This window comes from Dipodomys ordii, unplaced genomic scaffold (assembly GCF_000151885.1).
Source record: "Dipodomys ordii isolate 6190 unplaced genomic scaffold, Dord_2.0 Scaffold226, whole genome shotgun sequence".
NCBI lineage: Eukaryota > Metazoa > Chordata > Mammalia > Rodentia > Heteromyidae > Dipodomys > Dipodomys ordii.
Genome location: NW_012267442.1, coordinates 1279476 through 1293484, shown reverse-complemented (window position 1 = coordinate 1293484; position 14009 = coordinate 1279476). Strand labels below are relative to the sequence as shown.

The window sequence follows — 14009 nt, the reverse complement described above, 5'->3', positions numbered from 1 at the left end:
GGGAATCTTTGCTAAAGTGGATCATCTGTTTCATTTGAACACTTATAGTGCTCTGCCAACAACAATATGCTCCAGACAGTGAATAGAGATGCAGCTGACTTGAGAGGCCCTGGAGAGGGTGGGGCTTAGAGAACATTGTGCTTTGGAATATGATGGCTCATTATGAAAAGTGATGGATGGACTTTGTCTCCAGGTCCTGGACAAAGGCACATCACTCTTGATAAAGAAGAAAAGTTCGCCTTCTAAGGCTTTTCTAACTTGACTATGCTGTCTTGCCAAGTTCAAAGTCGTATTTTGCCCTAGATGGAGGTAACTCACTTGGATACAACATTTTATACCCTCAGAGGCCTAGATATCTCCAAGGTAGCAGTTTCATGCAAAAAAATCCAGTAATTTGTCCCCTGTCATTCATTGAATGGGACTCATTTACACACACACACACACACACACACACACACACACACACACAATTCAGATTTTCACAATAGCCTTTTTTTTAAAGATTGGGTATTATTCAATTGTCATTGCATCTCATTAGTCAAGCAGTGAATTGCTAAATGGGCATGGTCTCCACAGTCCTGAGAGCTGAGTCACCAAGTTGGCTAAGCTGAGTCATTTGCCTCAGTACCCCTCATAGACTGTACCCAAGGTATACCCCAGTCAGCATGCAACCATGCAAGGACCTTCTTCCAAGCTATACATGTGATTACTGGTGGTTTATTGGCTGGAAATTTCTGTTCCTTGCCACCTGGAACTTACCATATAGTGGTTAGCTTTCTTTAGAGTGATCAGGAAAGAAGAAAGGCACCTGAAACAGAACCACAATACTTTTACACCTCTATATTGCATCTTAATATTTGTTACTGTGTTGTAGTAATTAGAAGTAGGTCACAAGGCCCAGACTACACTCAAGAAGGGAGACTGACATACACAAGGTAAATGCCAGGGTTACCATTGTCCTTTTAAAGGCTGTCTGTCCCAACAACTGGCTTATCTTTGTCTTCTTCTTAAGCTCCTTGAAATGTTCTAGAAATAATCATAGCTAAGAGTTGTGATGTGGGAAACAGAGATAGATTTCTTTCTCCTAGCTTCACAGTTATAGTCATGAAGATGTAACTCTACTGGATATAGTTACAAAACACTGAAAGAACAAAGCAATGCAGAGTATTTGCTTTCATGTGCAAGGAAGGCCTGGTGCTAAGCCCTGAGGATGCATGTAAAGGTCTGAGCCTGGCCTCCTCAGGACTTTGACATGTAACTGAGGAAAAGGACATACTCTATAATGACATGTTATGGTGTGGGGTCATATATTTTGAAATTACTCAAGAACCAGACTGCTCAGCTGGAAGCTGATGGCTCATGCCTTTAATCCTAGCTACTTAAGATGCTAAGATCTGAGGACCATGGTTCAAAGCCAGAAATATCTCTGAAATTCTGATCTATAATTAACTAGCAAAGAAGCTGAAAGTGGAGATTTCCTCAAGGGGTACCGTGTCAGCCTTGAGCATAAAAACCACCTGAGTATCAGAGGCTCTGAGTTCTTTTTTAAAAGTTCACTTTGGATGGAGCAGACCGTCCTGGATGCTGGGATAGATACCAAGATGAACAAATGATTATGTGACAAGTAGGACATGTGCTAGAGGACCTCCAAAGGAAGGCATCTCATTTGCAGAGGGTCTGTGTAGGAATATGCCAATGAAGAGAAGCGTTGGCATGTTCTGGTTGCAGTGGACAGTGTCTGAGTCAGGGGTCCATGAGCATTATTGCACAGGATGGGCGGGTAATTCAAGTGGGCAGCAGTACAGAGTGGGTACTGGCGGGAAGTGGAGCTGGAGTCTCAAGCCAAGAGCAGGAAGAATCACTCTAAGGGTCATTTAGAGTGAATAGAGCAGGATTTGGATACTTTCCAAGAACTGGTGTGATTTGGTTCTCTGGAGGATTCTCTGTGGGGCTGTGTTTGGCACTCCAGAAAGGCCAGGTTTGCTTTCTTTGGTGATTTTGCTGAAAGGGCTAAATCACCTGGCATGTTCCCCACAAGATCAACAAGACTGCTTGGTTTTTATGTTGCCTTCTCTACTCTGGAATCAACTATATCATCTTATCCTGAAACCCTTTTACTTCTAGTGAATGCTACAGCCCACCTTCCCACCCATCTGTTCGTCCCCTTTCCTTTTGCGCTTTTTTTCTGACACAGAACTTCCTTCCAACACACCAAAGGTTTTAAGATATTGTCTGTTCTTTGTGCCTCCCACAAAGGCAGTGAGGACCTCTGACCTTTCCATGTGTCATATCCTAAGCCAGCACATAGCATTTCATTTTTATTTTTTGTATGTTTTTTAATTGTAAAAATACTGTACAGAGGGGTTACAGTTACATGAGCAAGAGAACGAGTACATTAACTAGTTCTCACCCCCACCGAAGTTGTAAAGTTCGTGTCTTGTATATCTCATTGTTAAAATGGGTCATCCTGTATCCCTATTTAAGCATTTTGTTTTTTTCCCTTCCCCTCCACAAATTAGAGAAGTATATATACAAGATGTAGGGCACTGGAATGAAATACAGTGAAAACAGGTTATACCATGGGGGAGGAACATACAAAGAAACAAAAAAATCACATAGTACATTCCTTTTCTGCTTGTCCTAGGCATGTACTAGTTATTGCAAATAAAGGAAACCATGGGACCTGTGTTTCATTGTGCCTGACTTACTTAACTTAATATATTTTTTTCTAAGTCTTTCCATTTCCTAACAGATGGGACAATGTCATTCTTTCTGATAGAGGCATAGAATTCATATATATCTATATATCACATTTTCTTGATCCATTCATCTACTGAGGGGCATCTGGGTTGGTTCCATATCTTAGCTGCACATAGCATTAAAATTTTTTTTTGTCAACGTGATGTATAGAGGGGTTGCCGTTATGTAAGCAAGGTGGTAGTGAGTACATTTCTTGTAGAACTTATTACCCTTCCCTCATTTTCTCCCTCTTTCCCTCCCTCTCAAACTCCCCACAGTTGTACAGATCATTTCCAACATATTTTCTTGTATCATTGTTGCATTGGTTCCCCCTTTGCCCTTTGTCTCACCATTTTGTTGTTCCTCTTCCCTAATTTAGATAAACATATATATATATATATATATATATATATATATATATACACACACACACACACATACATACATACACAATACCCAGGGTACCAAAACCAAGTAAGTGACAACAGAGGATAAACCATAGGGGAAAAATATAAAAGAAGCAAAATATCACATAGTACATTAAAAAGAACAACAAAGATAAACCTCTTATGTCCATGTACATAGCATTGTTGATGGAATGAATAATCAAAGTCTTTGCATTCTCCTAGAAGAAACTTCAATTCCAGTTAAGAAGCAGGATTGCATTTTAACTTAATTGAATTAAAAATTCAAACAAATTTTAGTAACAACTTTAGGGTTGCATATATATGTATATGTATATATGTATATATATATATATATATGTTTCATGGAAGCTTTTAACTTCTCACTGTTTAGTATCCTATTAGCTGTGGGATTTTATGTATTCGTTTTATTGTGTTGAGGAACATTCCTTACACATTTAATTTACTCAGGGTTTTGACCATGAAAAAATGTTGAGTTTTATCAAAATTTTTCTGCGTCTTTGAGATGGTCAGGTGGGTTTGTCCTTCATGTTATTAACCCATTTATGGAATTGTAAATATTGAACTATCCTCACATTCCTAGGATAAAGCCCAGTTGATCTTGTTGAATGAACCTTTGAAGGCGCCATTAAATTTAATTTGTCAGTATATTTGAAGACACAATGTTGTAGCTATGAATATCAGGAAATTTGTCTGTATCTTCTTCAGTCTTTTAGGAGAATTACTTGTTCAATTTTTTAGGAGAATTTGAGAAATATTTCTTTGGCTGTTAGGTATAACCGAGCAGTTAAGGCATACGGACCCAGACTTTTCTTTGATAAGCAACTTTAATTACTGACTCAGTCTCTTTATTCATGTTTGGTGTGTTTATATTTTCTATTTCTTTAGTAACCTGTATCTGGGAATTTCCTTTAGGCTGTCCATGGTGGGGTAGTGGTGGAGGGATTTTCATCTCATAATCTTTTCTATTTGTGTGATATATCTCTTTCACTTCTTTTCTTACTTTTTGAGTCTTCTCTGTATTTTTCTTGGTCAAAGTTTTATCAATTTTGATTATCTTTTCAAAACTATCAACTATTAGATTCACTCATGTTTTAATCATTTTTATACTCTCATTTTTTATAGTCTCATTTATTTCTGTTCTGATTTTATCATTTCCTTCTTTCTAGTTTGGGGCTTAATCTGTCCTTTTATTGTTCCTTGAGGTACAATGTTAGTTTGAACTCTCTCTCTCCCTCTCTCTCTCTCTTAGAATTTAGTAAACTTTTCGCCTAGAATTGCTTTTGCTGCACCCCATAAATTTGGGTCTGCTCTATGTCTATTTTCAATTTTCTCACTATGTTTTAGAATTTTTCTCTTTTGGCCCTTTAGTGGTTGAGGAACCTGGTGTTTACTCTACATGTGTTTATGAGTTTTTTTTTAATTCCTTCCACTACAGATTTCTAGTTTCCTTTTATTGTGTCTAGTAAAGGCACTTGGTAGATTTCACTTTTCTTAAATGTTTGGGAACTGGTTTGTGGTGGGACATGTATTCTTCTTTATTGTTGTTGGTTGTGGGGCTTGAACTCAGGGCTTGGGTGCTTTCTCTGAGCTCTTTATGCTCAAGGCTAGTTCTCTACCACTTTAAGCCACAGCACCACTTCTGGTTTTCTGGCAATTAATTGGAGATAAGAGTATCACAGACTTTCCTGGGCTGGCTTAGAACCATGATCCTCATATCTCAGTCTCCTCGTCACTGGGTGGAGGTGAGGTTTAGTGAAGCTTCCCTTTAAAGATAGGAACTCTTCACTTAGCATCCTTGACTTTGATTGCAGAATAAGAAAACGAACTCTACAACTTTGGTAGGGGGGAGGAGAGGGGGAGGAGGGTTGGGTGGGGGGGCAGTGGGGGAGGATGGGATGAGAAGGGGAAACAAAGGAGGAGGCCACAATGCTTGATCAGAAATGTACTTGTTCTCTTGCCCATGTAATTGTAACCCCTATGAACAGTATTTTCACAATAAAAAAAAAGAATTTCTGGACAAGTCATGGCGCTAAGAAAATTTGGCAGAGCTTTATTAAGTAAACAAATAGGCAAGCAGACAGACAGAAGACAGATAAAGACACACAGAAGGGCACTCTAACAGAGTGTGGGTGCTTTCATAGGTGCTATCTGCATTTTGGGGCAGGTGGCTTAAGTTTGGGGAAGCATTTTTCTCAGGAAGGCAAACATAAATGCATCCCTCATAAATGAATGAATCCTGTTGTCTCTCTTTGAAGCAAAGATAGCATTTCTAAGTTTTTCAATACCATATTTCTGAGTTGCCTTCACCAGGCCTCAGTTTCCTTAAGTTATCTGGCTTCATTTCCCCTAAAATGACTTTGTTTCCTTAATCTTAAGGGAAGTAGATGGACAAGCTTTAAGCTTGAGTCTTTGAATCCCTGGCAGCCATTTACCATGCTTCATTTCCCCTAGGCTATCCTGCCTTATTCTGAGTAGCTAGAATTACATGTTTAAGCCATTGGTGCCCAGCTTGTGACATGTATTCTGTCCAGAAGAATCTGTCATGGATACTGGAGAAGAATGAGATATTGCTACTCTCTCTGTTAGATTCATGGAGTCTAACATTAGTTTCAGTCTGATGTTTCATCATTGATTTTCTGCCTGGATGATCTGTTCATTGCTGAAAGCTGGACTATTACTATATTGCAGAGTCTCCCTTCCTTTACACCAGTCATCATTTACTTTACATACTTAGTGCTCTTATAAATTTACAACTGCTAGACTTTCTCTACAACTATTTAATGATTTTTCTTGACTCATTTTATATTTTTTTTAATTTAAAGTTATATTTTATGTGATGTAAGTATAGCTACCTCTATATTTTTTGCATTGCCATTTGTATGGATATCCTTCTCTATCCCTTCACCTCTAGTCTATGTCTGTCCTTAAAAGTGGAGTGTACCTCCTGTAAGCAGCACAGTGCCTATTTAGCCATACTGTTTTTGATTGTAGAATTTAGTACATTCACACTCAATATCGAAGAGTGCTCATTGCTGTCCTATTGTTCATTTCCTTCATTCTTTCCTTTCTTCTTTTCCTCCCTCCTTTGTTTTGAGACTTTCTATGCTTTGATATCCTACTTTTCCTTTTGTAAATCTACTATGGGCTTTTGCTTTATGGTTACAATTACACTTACAGAAAGCATCTTATAGCTCTAACAGGATATTTTAAGCTGATGACAATACAACTTTAAATATTTACACTTTCCAACCACACTTTTCCCAACATTTTATTTTTTAATGTCATAATTTACGTATTTTGTTGTATATTAAAATCATTGTCATTGTTACAATTTTAATTTCTCCTCTAACTTAATTGCGATACTTCCTACTGAGATTTAAAGAGCAGGAATCATGTGTTTTAATTTGCTGTTTCACAGCAAATTTCATATTCATTATTTCATAATGAATATGAAATAATATAAAATTTATTACTTTGAGATTGACATATGTATGTAGAAAGTGATAGTATTTAATCTAGTAATAATTGGTACCATTGCATCATTTATATACACCTCAGGTTCTGTTACCCTGTCATTAATGATGTTCTCTCTCTCCTTTCTTCCCAATCACAGCGTGTGCATTCCGATATAATGGACTGTCCTTTGTCTACCTTATCTACCTCTTGCTCATTCCTCTCTTCTCAGAACCAACAAAAGCAACGATGCAAGGTAAGATACTTTATTTTCCATAACATAGTTTATGCAGTTTGAATGTATTTTGTGGGAGTCCTTGGACATAAATTTACATTAAAAATTTTTAATTTAATTTTTTCAAAACTCTTGAAGGAGTTCAAAAATTTAATGTGTCTGAGTGTTCAGGGCCTTCTATTCAGAATCACTCATTTTCCTTCCCTTGCTGTTTTCCTTCCTTGCTTTTCCCTCCCTCCTCCCTCTTCCTCCTTACTTCCCTCCTTTTTGACAGATGATCTTGCTGTGAATCCCAGGCTGGCCTAGAACTTTCAGTCTTGCTATCTTGGCCTCCCAAGTACTAGAATGACAGGCACATGCCCTTATCGAAGATCCTGAGTTTCTCTTTATTTAGTGGAACAAGTTACCTGTGCAGTAAGGATGGTCTAGCAGGGAGTGAATCCTGTTTGTGTCACTGACACAGATATTCTCCCTTTGTAAGTTCCCATTAAATCTTTATTGGTAGGCTTGGCAGTACATCTGGGATGTTTTGGCCAGTAAAGACTAACTCAGAGGCAGATGGCATGGCAACATTGGTGTATGCATTTACATATTGGGTTTCAGGGGAGAATATGCTAATTAGAAAAAGCAGAGCAGTGCTTGAATTGCCAAGCCCTTCCGTAGGAGAAGGGGACAGGAAGCCTGGCCCTGTCTTACCTTCTTTGTATGTCATCTGAGATTTCATAAATATGACTTTACTCAATGAAAGATAGTATTTGCATTGTATATATTGCTCCTAAAGTATGTTTCTACAAAGTTTTGAATCTTTCTCAGGGTCCTTACAAGAACCTCAAAGCCCTAAACAGAGTATAACTGTATTTTCTGAAGCTCTTAATTAGGAAGCATCATCTGATTTTATAATTTGTTGGAAGTACTTGCACAATTATAGAAACAAAACCTCCTGAGCTAAGTCAATATGTTGTTTAGCTAACACATTGCCATGATAAGAAATAAGGACCTGGACCAAGTCCATAGGTAAGTAAAACAGCTATGTGTTTCCATGAAGGGAAAGGGAAATGGGCTTGACACAACCTGCAAAGAGTCATGGGAAAGGTCACTAATGGTGATTTCCTTGTTACTCACAGATGCTGTGGGGGGAATAAGCAAAGACCATGATGTACACAGAACAGAAAATAATGACTCCTGTTTCCACTCTTCTCATTTATTATTAAATTTAAAAAGCATATTATGGTCATTCACCCTTGTAGTTATAGTTCCAGATGTCATGTTGATTTTCCTATCTCAAGAAGAACCTAAATAATAGCTCTTCTAAGTTATTTAAATGTTTAATACACATTAAGAAAGGCTGGAGAAATAGGAGTTTATGCAAATCCTTATCAAACCATCATAGACTCATTCCTAAAGTTCAACATAAACAGAATAACTTCTGGCCTCAGAATTCCATTGTATATATACCACATTTTCTTGAACTGAGGGGCTTCGGGGTTGGTTCCATATCTTAGCTATGGTGAATAATGCTGTGATAATCATAGTTGTGCTGGTAGCTTGGCCTTGTTTGTCTTCATTTGGGTAAATTCCCAAAAGTGGGATTGCTTCGTCATAGGGGAGGTCTCTGTGTAGTCTTTTGAGGAACCTCCATACTGCATTCCAGAGTGGTTGAACAAGTTCACACTTCCACCAACAAGGCAGTAGAGTTCCCTTTTGGCCACATCTTCTGCAGCATCTTTTATTAGATTTCTTGATTATAGCCATTCTAACTGGGTGAGGTAGAATCTTAATGTTTTGATTCGCATTTCTTTTATGGCCAGAGGAGTTGAGCATTTATTTCTTTCTGTGTCTATTGGACATTCTTATTTTTCTCTTCAGAGAAGTCTGTCTTTAAGTCTTTAGCCCACTTATCAATGGGGTAGTTGTTTCTCTGAGGATTTGATTTTGGAGGATATAATTTTTTGTATTCTAAGTATATTTTAGATATGAGGCCCTTGTCTGTTGTATAGCTAGTGAAACAAGATTACAACCTGCAAGTCACTCCTATTTAGGGCTGAAGCTTTCAGAATACAGTGCTTTAAAAATGAGTACTTCAATATATAGAACTGAATTACCGATTGATGATTTATCAAGATGGACTGCCACTGTTTTCTCTGTTTCATTCATATTCATGTGGCAGCCCCTGACTTTTCCTTTATCCCAAAGTTGACATCACTGAACATATGACAGTTTTAGAAGTGACCACTATATTAAGCCTAGAAACACTGGGGCTTACCCTATCTGAAAAATTATATTGTAAGGATAACATAAAGTAAAAAAACAGCCCAGATCCTCATATGTGAAGGCAGATGTGGATTGAGAAAAATGTTACCACACCATGCACAAATGCTTAAACCATAAGCAAAGCTAAAGGCACTTGGGGGGGTGCTGGTGCTGATCAAAAGGAAGAACAGGTTCAAGAGGGAACCTGTTTTTTTTCCAGTGTGAATCTGGGAACAGCATTTCAATGTTTCCTTTACTCTTCCTACATTTCAATGCCAAGAAGTATGACTGATACATATTTAGTACAACCTTGTTTATTTGCTTATTGATGTAATAGCAAATGGATGACTCCAGGAAGGGGTGTCACATGTTTTTTTTTTTACAAATTGAGATTTTTTAGGATTATTTTTCCCAGAATAGGATTCATTATCTATTCATTTATAGGAACTCTGTTTGAAAGATTCTATCAGACACAATAAGATGAGTGAGGCTGTATGTTTTTTAGGGGACTCCAGTCCTCAAGTTCTTGGACTGGTCAGCTTCCACTCAAACACATTTCTCAGACAAGCGCATTTGACAGACAAGTAAGTATACTGGCAGGCTTACAGACTATTAGCAAGTCTGTGCTCTGGCTCCCTTGGTCTGGGCCTAAATTCACTGAGTGAATTTGAATCAGCCTCAGGAGACCATGTAGGAATGGTCTGACCATGCCTCATGTAGGAATGGTCTGACCATGCCTTTCTGGGACTTTGTAAAATCAACACAGACCCGCTGAACTAGAAAAGAGAGAACAAACACGTGGCCACTGCTACCAGACACTTCCCTCCTTTGGTTGTGTGACTAAACTTGTCTCTGTGTACCCACAGAGATGCCCGACATGGGGACTGTTTGGGCTGAAACTAAGATGGTAGTTTTTGAGTTAGTCCTTACGTCCTGAGTAGCCCTTAAGTTAATTCCAAATGAAAAATTCCAATTGTTTAGGCCAGAAATGTCCACGAAGTTTGATCTCTTAGGACTCTGCAGGATGAAGAATACATGAATACCATAATTTATCACCGTCCCTGAGGTTGAATGGGTGTGCATGTGAGTAAGGCCTTCTACTACTGTGCTGGAGAGGAAAGAGGGTGATATGCAATTCTATGCTAAAATATTTTGTACATGTTTTAAAATATGATGGTAGGTTTTGGGTATAATTCTGTGCTAAAGAGCTTTCTGTTACATGTGAGGCCTTGGGTTTCATCCTTTGCCACATGTGTACACAACAAATTAGGTTGATAAAATTGTTTGCAGATTCAATATGCATAACACATGGATATCATCTAATGAAGAGGGCTGAAACTTATGCTGTCAGGTAATTCTAAAGTAATTGAAGAGTGACCTGGCATATACAAGTGGCATCTATGTTGGTATCTATGTTTGTTGGACACATGTCACATTACATACTGGTGATGCCAGGGAGCAACCTGTCTTCTGGGCATATTTCCAGCGTAGGACAACAAAGAGTTAACCAATGCTGACAAATCACCTTGCCAACTGTGAGGGGCTCACAAAAGAATAAATATTTCAACTAAATGATTTAGATGATCAAATATGGAATTATCTCAGTTATATCAATTATATCAGAATGACTGTATCATCTTGAGTTTACCAGAAATCAGGAATCACTCTAGATTTTTATAAAAAGAAAATTCAATACAGGGAATTTGTTATTTAAAGTGATGCAAGAGGTCTCCCTGATAAGTGGATGCTAAATCCAAAATGTTAGGTGATACGACAAAACTAACAGAACTTAAGAAACAAAGAACTCCCACTCATCTGGTCGAACCACTACTAAATATCCCCATGCTGCTGATCACATGTATGGTGTATAACATGTGAACACCGTTATATGTTACAGACTGTGATAGACAATTTGCTCCAGGAAAGTTAGAATGAACTTGTGACTTTAAATGAGCTTCTTATTCCACAATACTGTGAAATTCCGGAAATTATGTAATCACTTAATCACAATAAAAAAAAAAAGAACCTCAGGGAAGGTAGGGAGGGAGGGGATGGTAGGGGGAAAACAATGGAGGGTTAACAATGTTCAAGAGGAAGTGTACTCATTACCTCACTCATGTAACTGTAACCCTCTGTATAGTATCTTTACAATAAAAAAAAGAAAAAAGAAAAAAAAGTGATGCAAGAATCAAAAGCAAAAGGAATGTTGATTTAAGGAAGACATCAGTCAGGCAGGAAGACTGGATAGCACTAGCAGAGAGCTGCTAGAATCATAGGAGGAAATAACTCTATGTGCAAACTGACTCTTCAATGTGGACCATGTCACTCAGATGTGTGGCAGACCACCAGGAAATGACCCATTACCAGTGTCTGGTGATAGATGTTGCTAGAGATGCTGCTTCTCTCACTCGTTTTCACTGATTAGAATATTATTTCTAGTTACTCAAGGATGGCAGTTCCTGATTCTTCCATTCAGACTGATTTACTCTGTCAGAATCTCTCTGAGAAGTAGTGCACAGTGGATGCTCTGGTGTAAATCTGAATCCCCTTTCAGGACTGAGGGACTCATTCCCAGCTGCCTGGAGGTGTTTATGGGGCAACTTACAGCAAAATCCTTTTCTGGGAATTGTTGATGGCTGCTTTCTGCTATTGTAACAAAATATCTGAGGTCAGTTTATAAAGAGGAAAGGTTTTTTTTAGCTTATAGTTTCGGAGGTTTTAGTTAGCAGACAACTGGGTTCATTGCTTATGGCCTGTACATCAAGTCAGGGAATGCAAACTGTTGGGCCAACTCTTCACATTGTGGCTGGGAAATGAAAAAGAAAGAAAGAGAAGAGACCAGGGTCTTGCAATCCCAACCTGCATATAACCCTAGCTACTCAGGTGGCTGAGATCTAAGAATTGCAGTTTGAAGCCAATTGGGATAGGAAAAATTTTGAGATATTATCTCCAATTAACCAGCAAAAAGCTGGAATTGGAGGTGTGGCTCAAATAGTAGAACACCAACATTGAGCAGTAAAGTCAAGTGAGAATGTGAGGCATTGAGTTCAAGCTCAGGTACTTTCCCTCCCCCAAATCCATAGAATTGGCTGAAGAAAAAGAGTGAGGAGGTGGTTTACATAGCTTCTCCTGTCCCTGCTGTGGCAGCTGCACCCAGTAACTACAATGTGTGCTGTCGGGACAGTGAGGTTGGGAAGTGTGTGGAAGACCATGGCAGCTTCAGAGCATCCCATTAGCTGAGGCCCACTGCAAACCACCTCTTTTCCATGAATGCCTCTGTGGATTCTTCTTCCCTTACCCTGTGGTTGATTGCTGCAGGCCCAATAAGACCCTGCTATGCTGTGTTTCTCGGTAACCAGACTCACCAGAATCTTGAAGCAGGAATTATTGTTGCAGCTATCCAGCCATCTGAGCACTCATGTGGTTGGAAGGCTGGGAACTCTGGGGATGGGATAAGAGTCCATACAAGAGGCCAGGCCCAGAAGGAAATCAGCTGGTGCACCCATTTCCAAGCACATTCAGTGCAGGTTCTGTAGCTGGGATCTCAGCTCCAGGCTACAGTACATTTGACTGGATGCCAGTTCTCTCTGCTAAGTTTTCCCTCTTTGCAACTGAGGTCCATATTCTTCAGGATTACTAGGCTTTTGAACAGATATAATGTTAAACAAAAGATAAAATTATTGCCCAAGCAGTAATTAATTATAGAACTCACATAGTTTTGAACTGGTAAGTCTGCGTGCCACGGTTTGAACGCCTTCTCCAGACTCATGATGAGATTTCGTTGTCATGGTAACAGCACTAAGAGTTAGGCCTTTAAGAGGAGATTGGGGGATGAATGAGGACAACCTTCTCATGAATGGATTAAGGCCAGTATTGTGAAAGGATGAGTTTGTCTCATACATAGCCTCTGTCACACTAAGCAGTAGGAAGGTCATGCTCTGAGGTTTCCCAGACTCTAGAATGGGAAGAAATCAACCCCTCTTCTTTATAAACTACCTAGTCTCAAGTGTTCTATTATATAATTACCAACAGATCAAGAAACTCTACTGCGTAAAAGAAACTATATTGTGTAGTTAGTTCTCCTGGCTAGAATGTGTCACCCTAGATTTTGAGTGGGTGTACTCCTGTGCTAATTCAGATTTATGACAAACCTTGCCATCATAGAAGCATCCTCTCTTCCATTCCTGCTAAAGCCACCAGGCTTTGTCCTCACTTCTGTTTTCTATGTTATGAACCAGGTTTGTTTTTCTCAGTATTTATGCCTATCTGAAATTACTGGCACTCCCAGTCTATAATAAGACCTGGACTCAGAGATACAGCCTGTGACTTTCTTGAATCTCCTTCATAGAGCTGATCCTTCCCATGTACCTGAGCGCCATTCTAAGCAGCCCACAAGTAATATGTCCTCTGACACTTGGGTGCTTCAACCTGTCTACTCCATGTCAGAATTACCTGTCTACTCCATGTCCATAAGCAACTGCCTATGGAAGCTGGAGAAGGAGTGGGACTCCCAGGGAATTGTGTCTCCACAGATCCTTGTGCCTGTTTCTCACTTGCCTGGGCTGTACCTACCCTGGCTGGGCTAAGTCTCAGTGGATGTGGAAGATGATTGGGCATCAGTATAGATTTCTTCCATTGCTTTCTTTGACCCAGTATATTGGACCAAATTGAATGGACTCCTTTGTGTTGTTCTTGAGCAAATTGACTCAAAGTTATCCTCAGGAGGGTGGGTCCCCTGTCCCTCCCCTCTCTCTGTCTCGCTCCATGTTTTTCTGTGCCTTTGGCTCATACACACCGGTAACACACACAGCATAAAGAGCAGGCACTGTAAATCTGCCACTGGTCAGTGCTACAGTTTGCATGGATTCCTCAATTCATAAGTTCGTGGTATTTGGAGGTGGAAT

General features: G+C 39.2%; 1 protein-coding gene across 2 annotated transcripts in view; it reads left to right on the top strand.

Moving 5' to 3' along the window:
- Positions 1 to 14009, top strand: part of Piezo2 (piezo-type mechanosensitive ion channel component 2) — a 427547-nt gene that overhangs the window by 63542 nt on the left and 349996 nt on the right. For both annotated transcript variants that reach the window (XM_013035844.1, XM_013035843.1), the window contains exon 2: positions 6781 to 6876. In XM_013035844.1, the coding sequence (XP_012891298.1) occupies positions 6781 to 6876 (96 nt within the window). The remainder of the gene's footprint in view (positions 1 to 6780; positions 6877 to 14009) is intronic.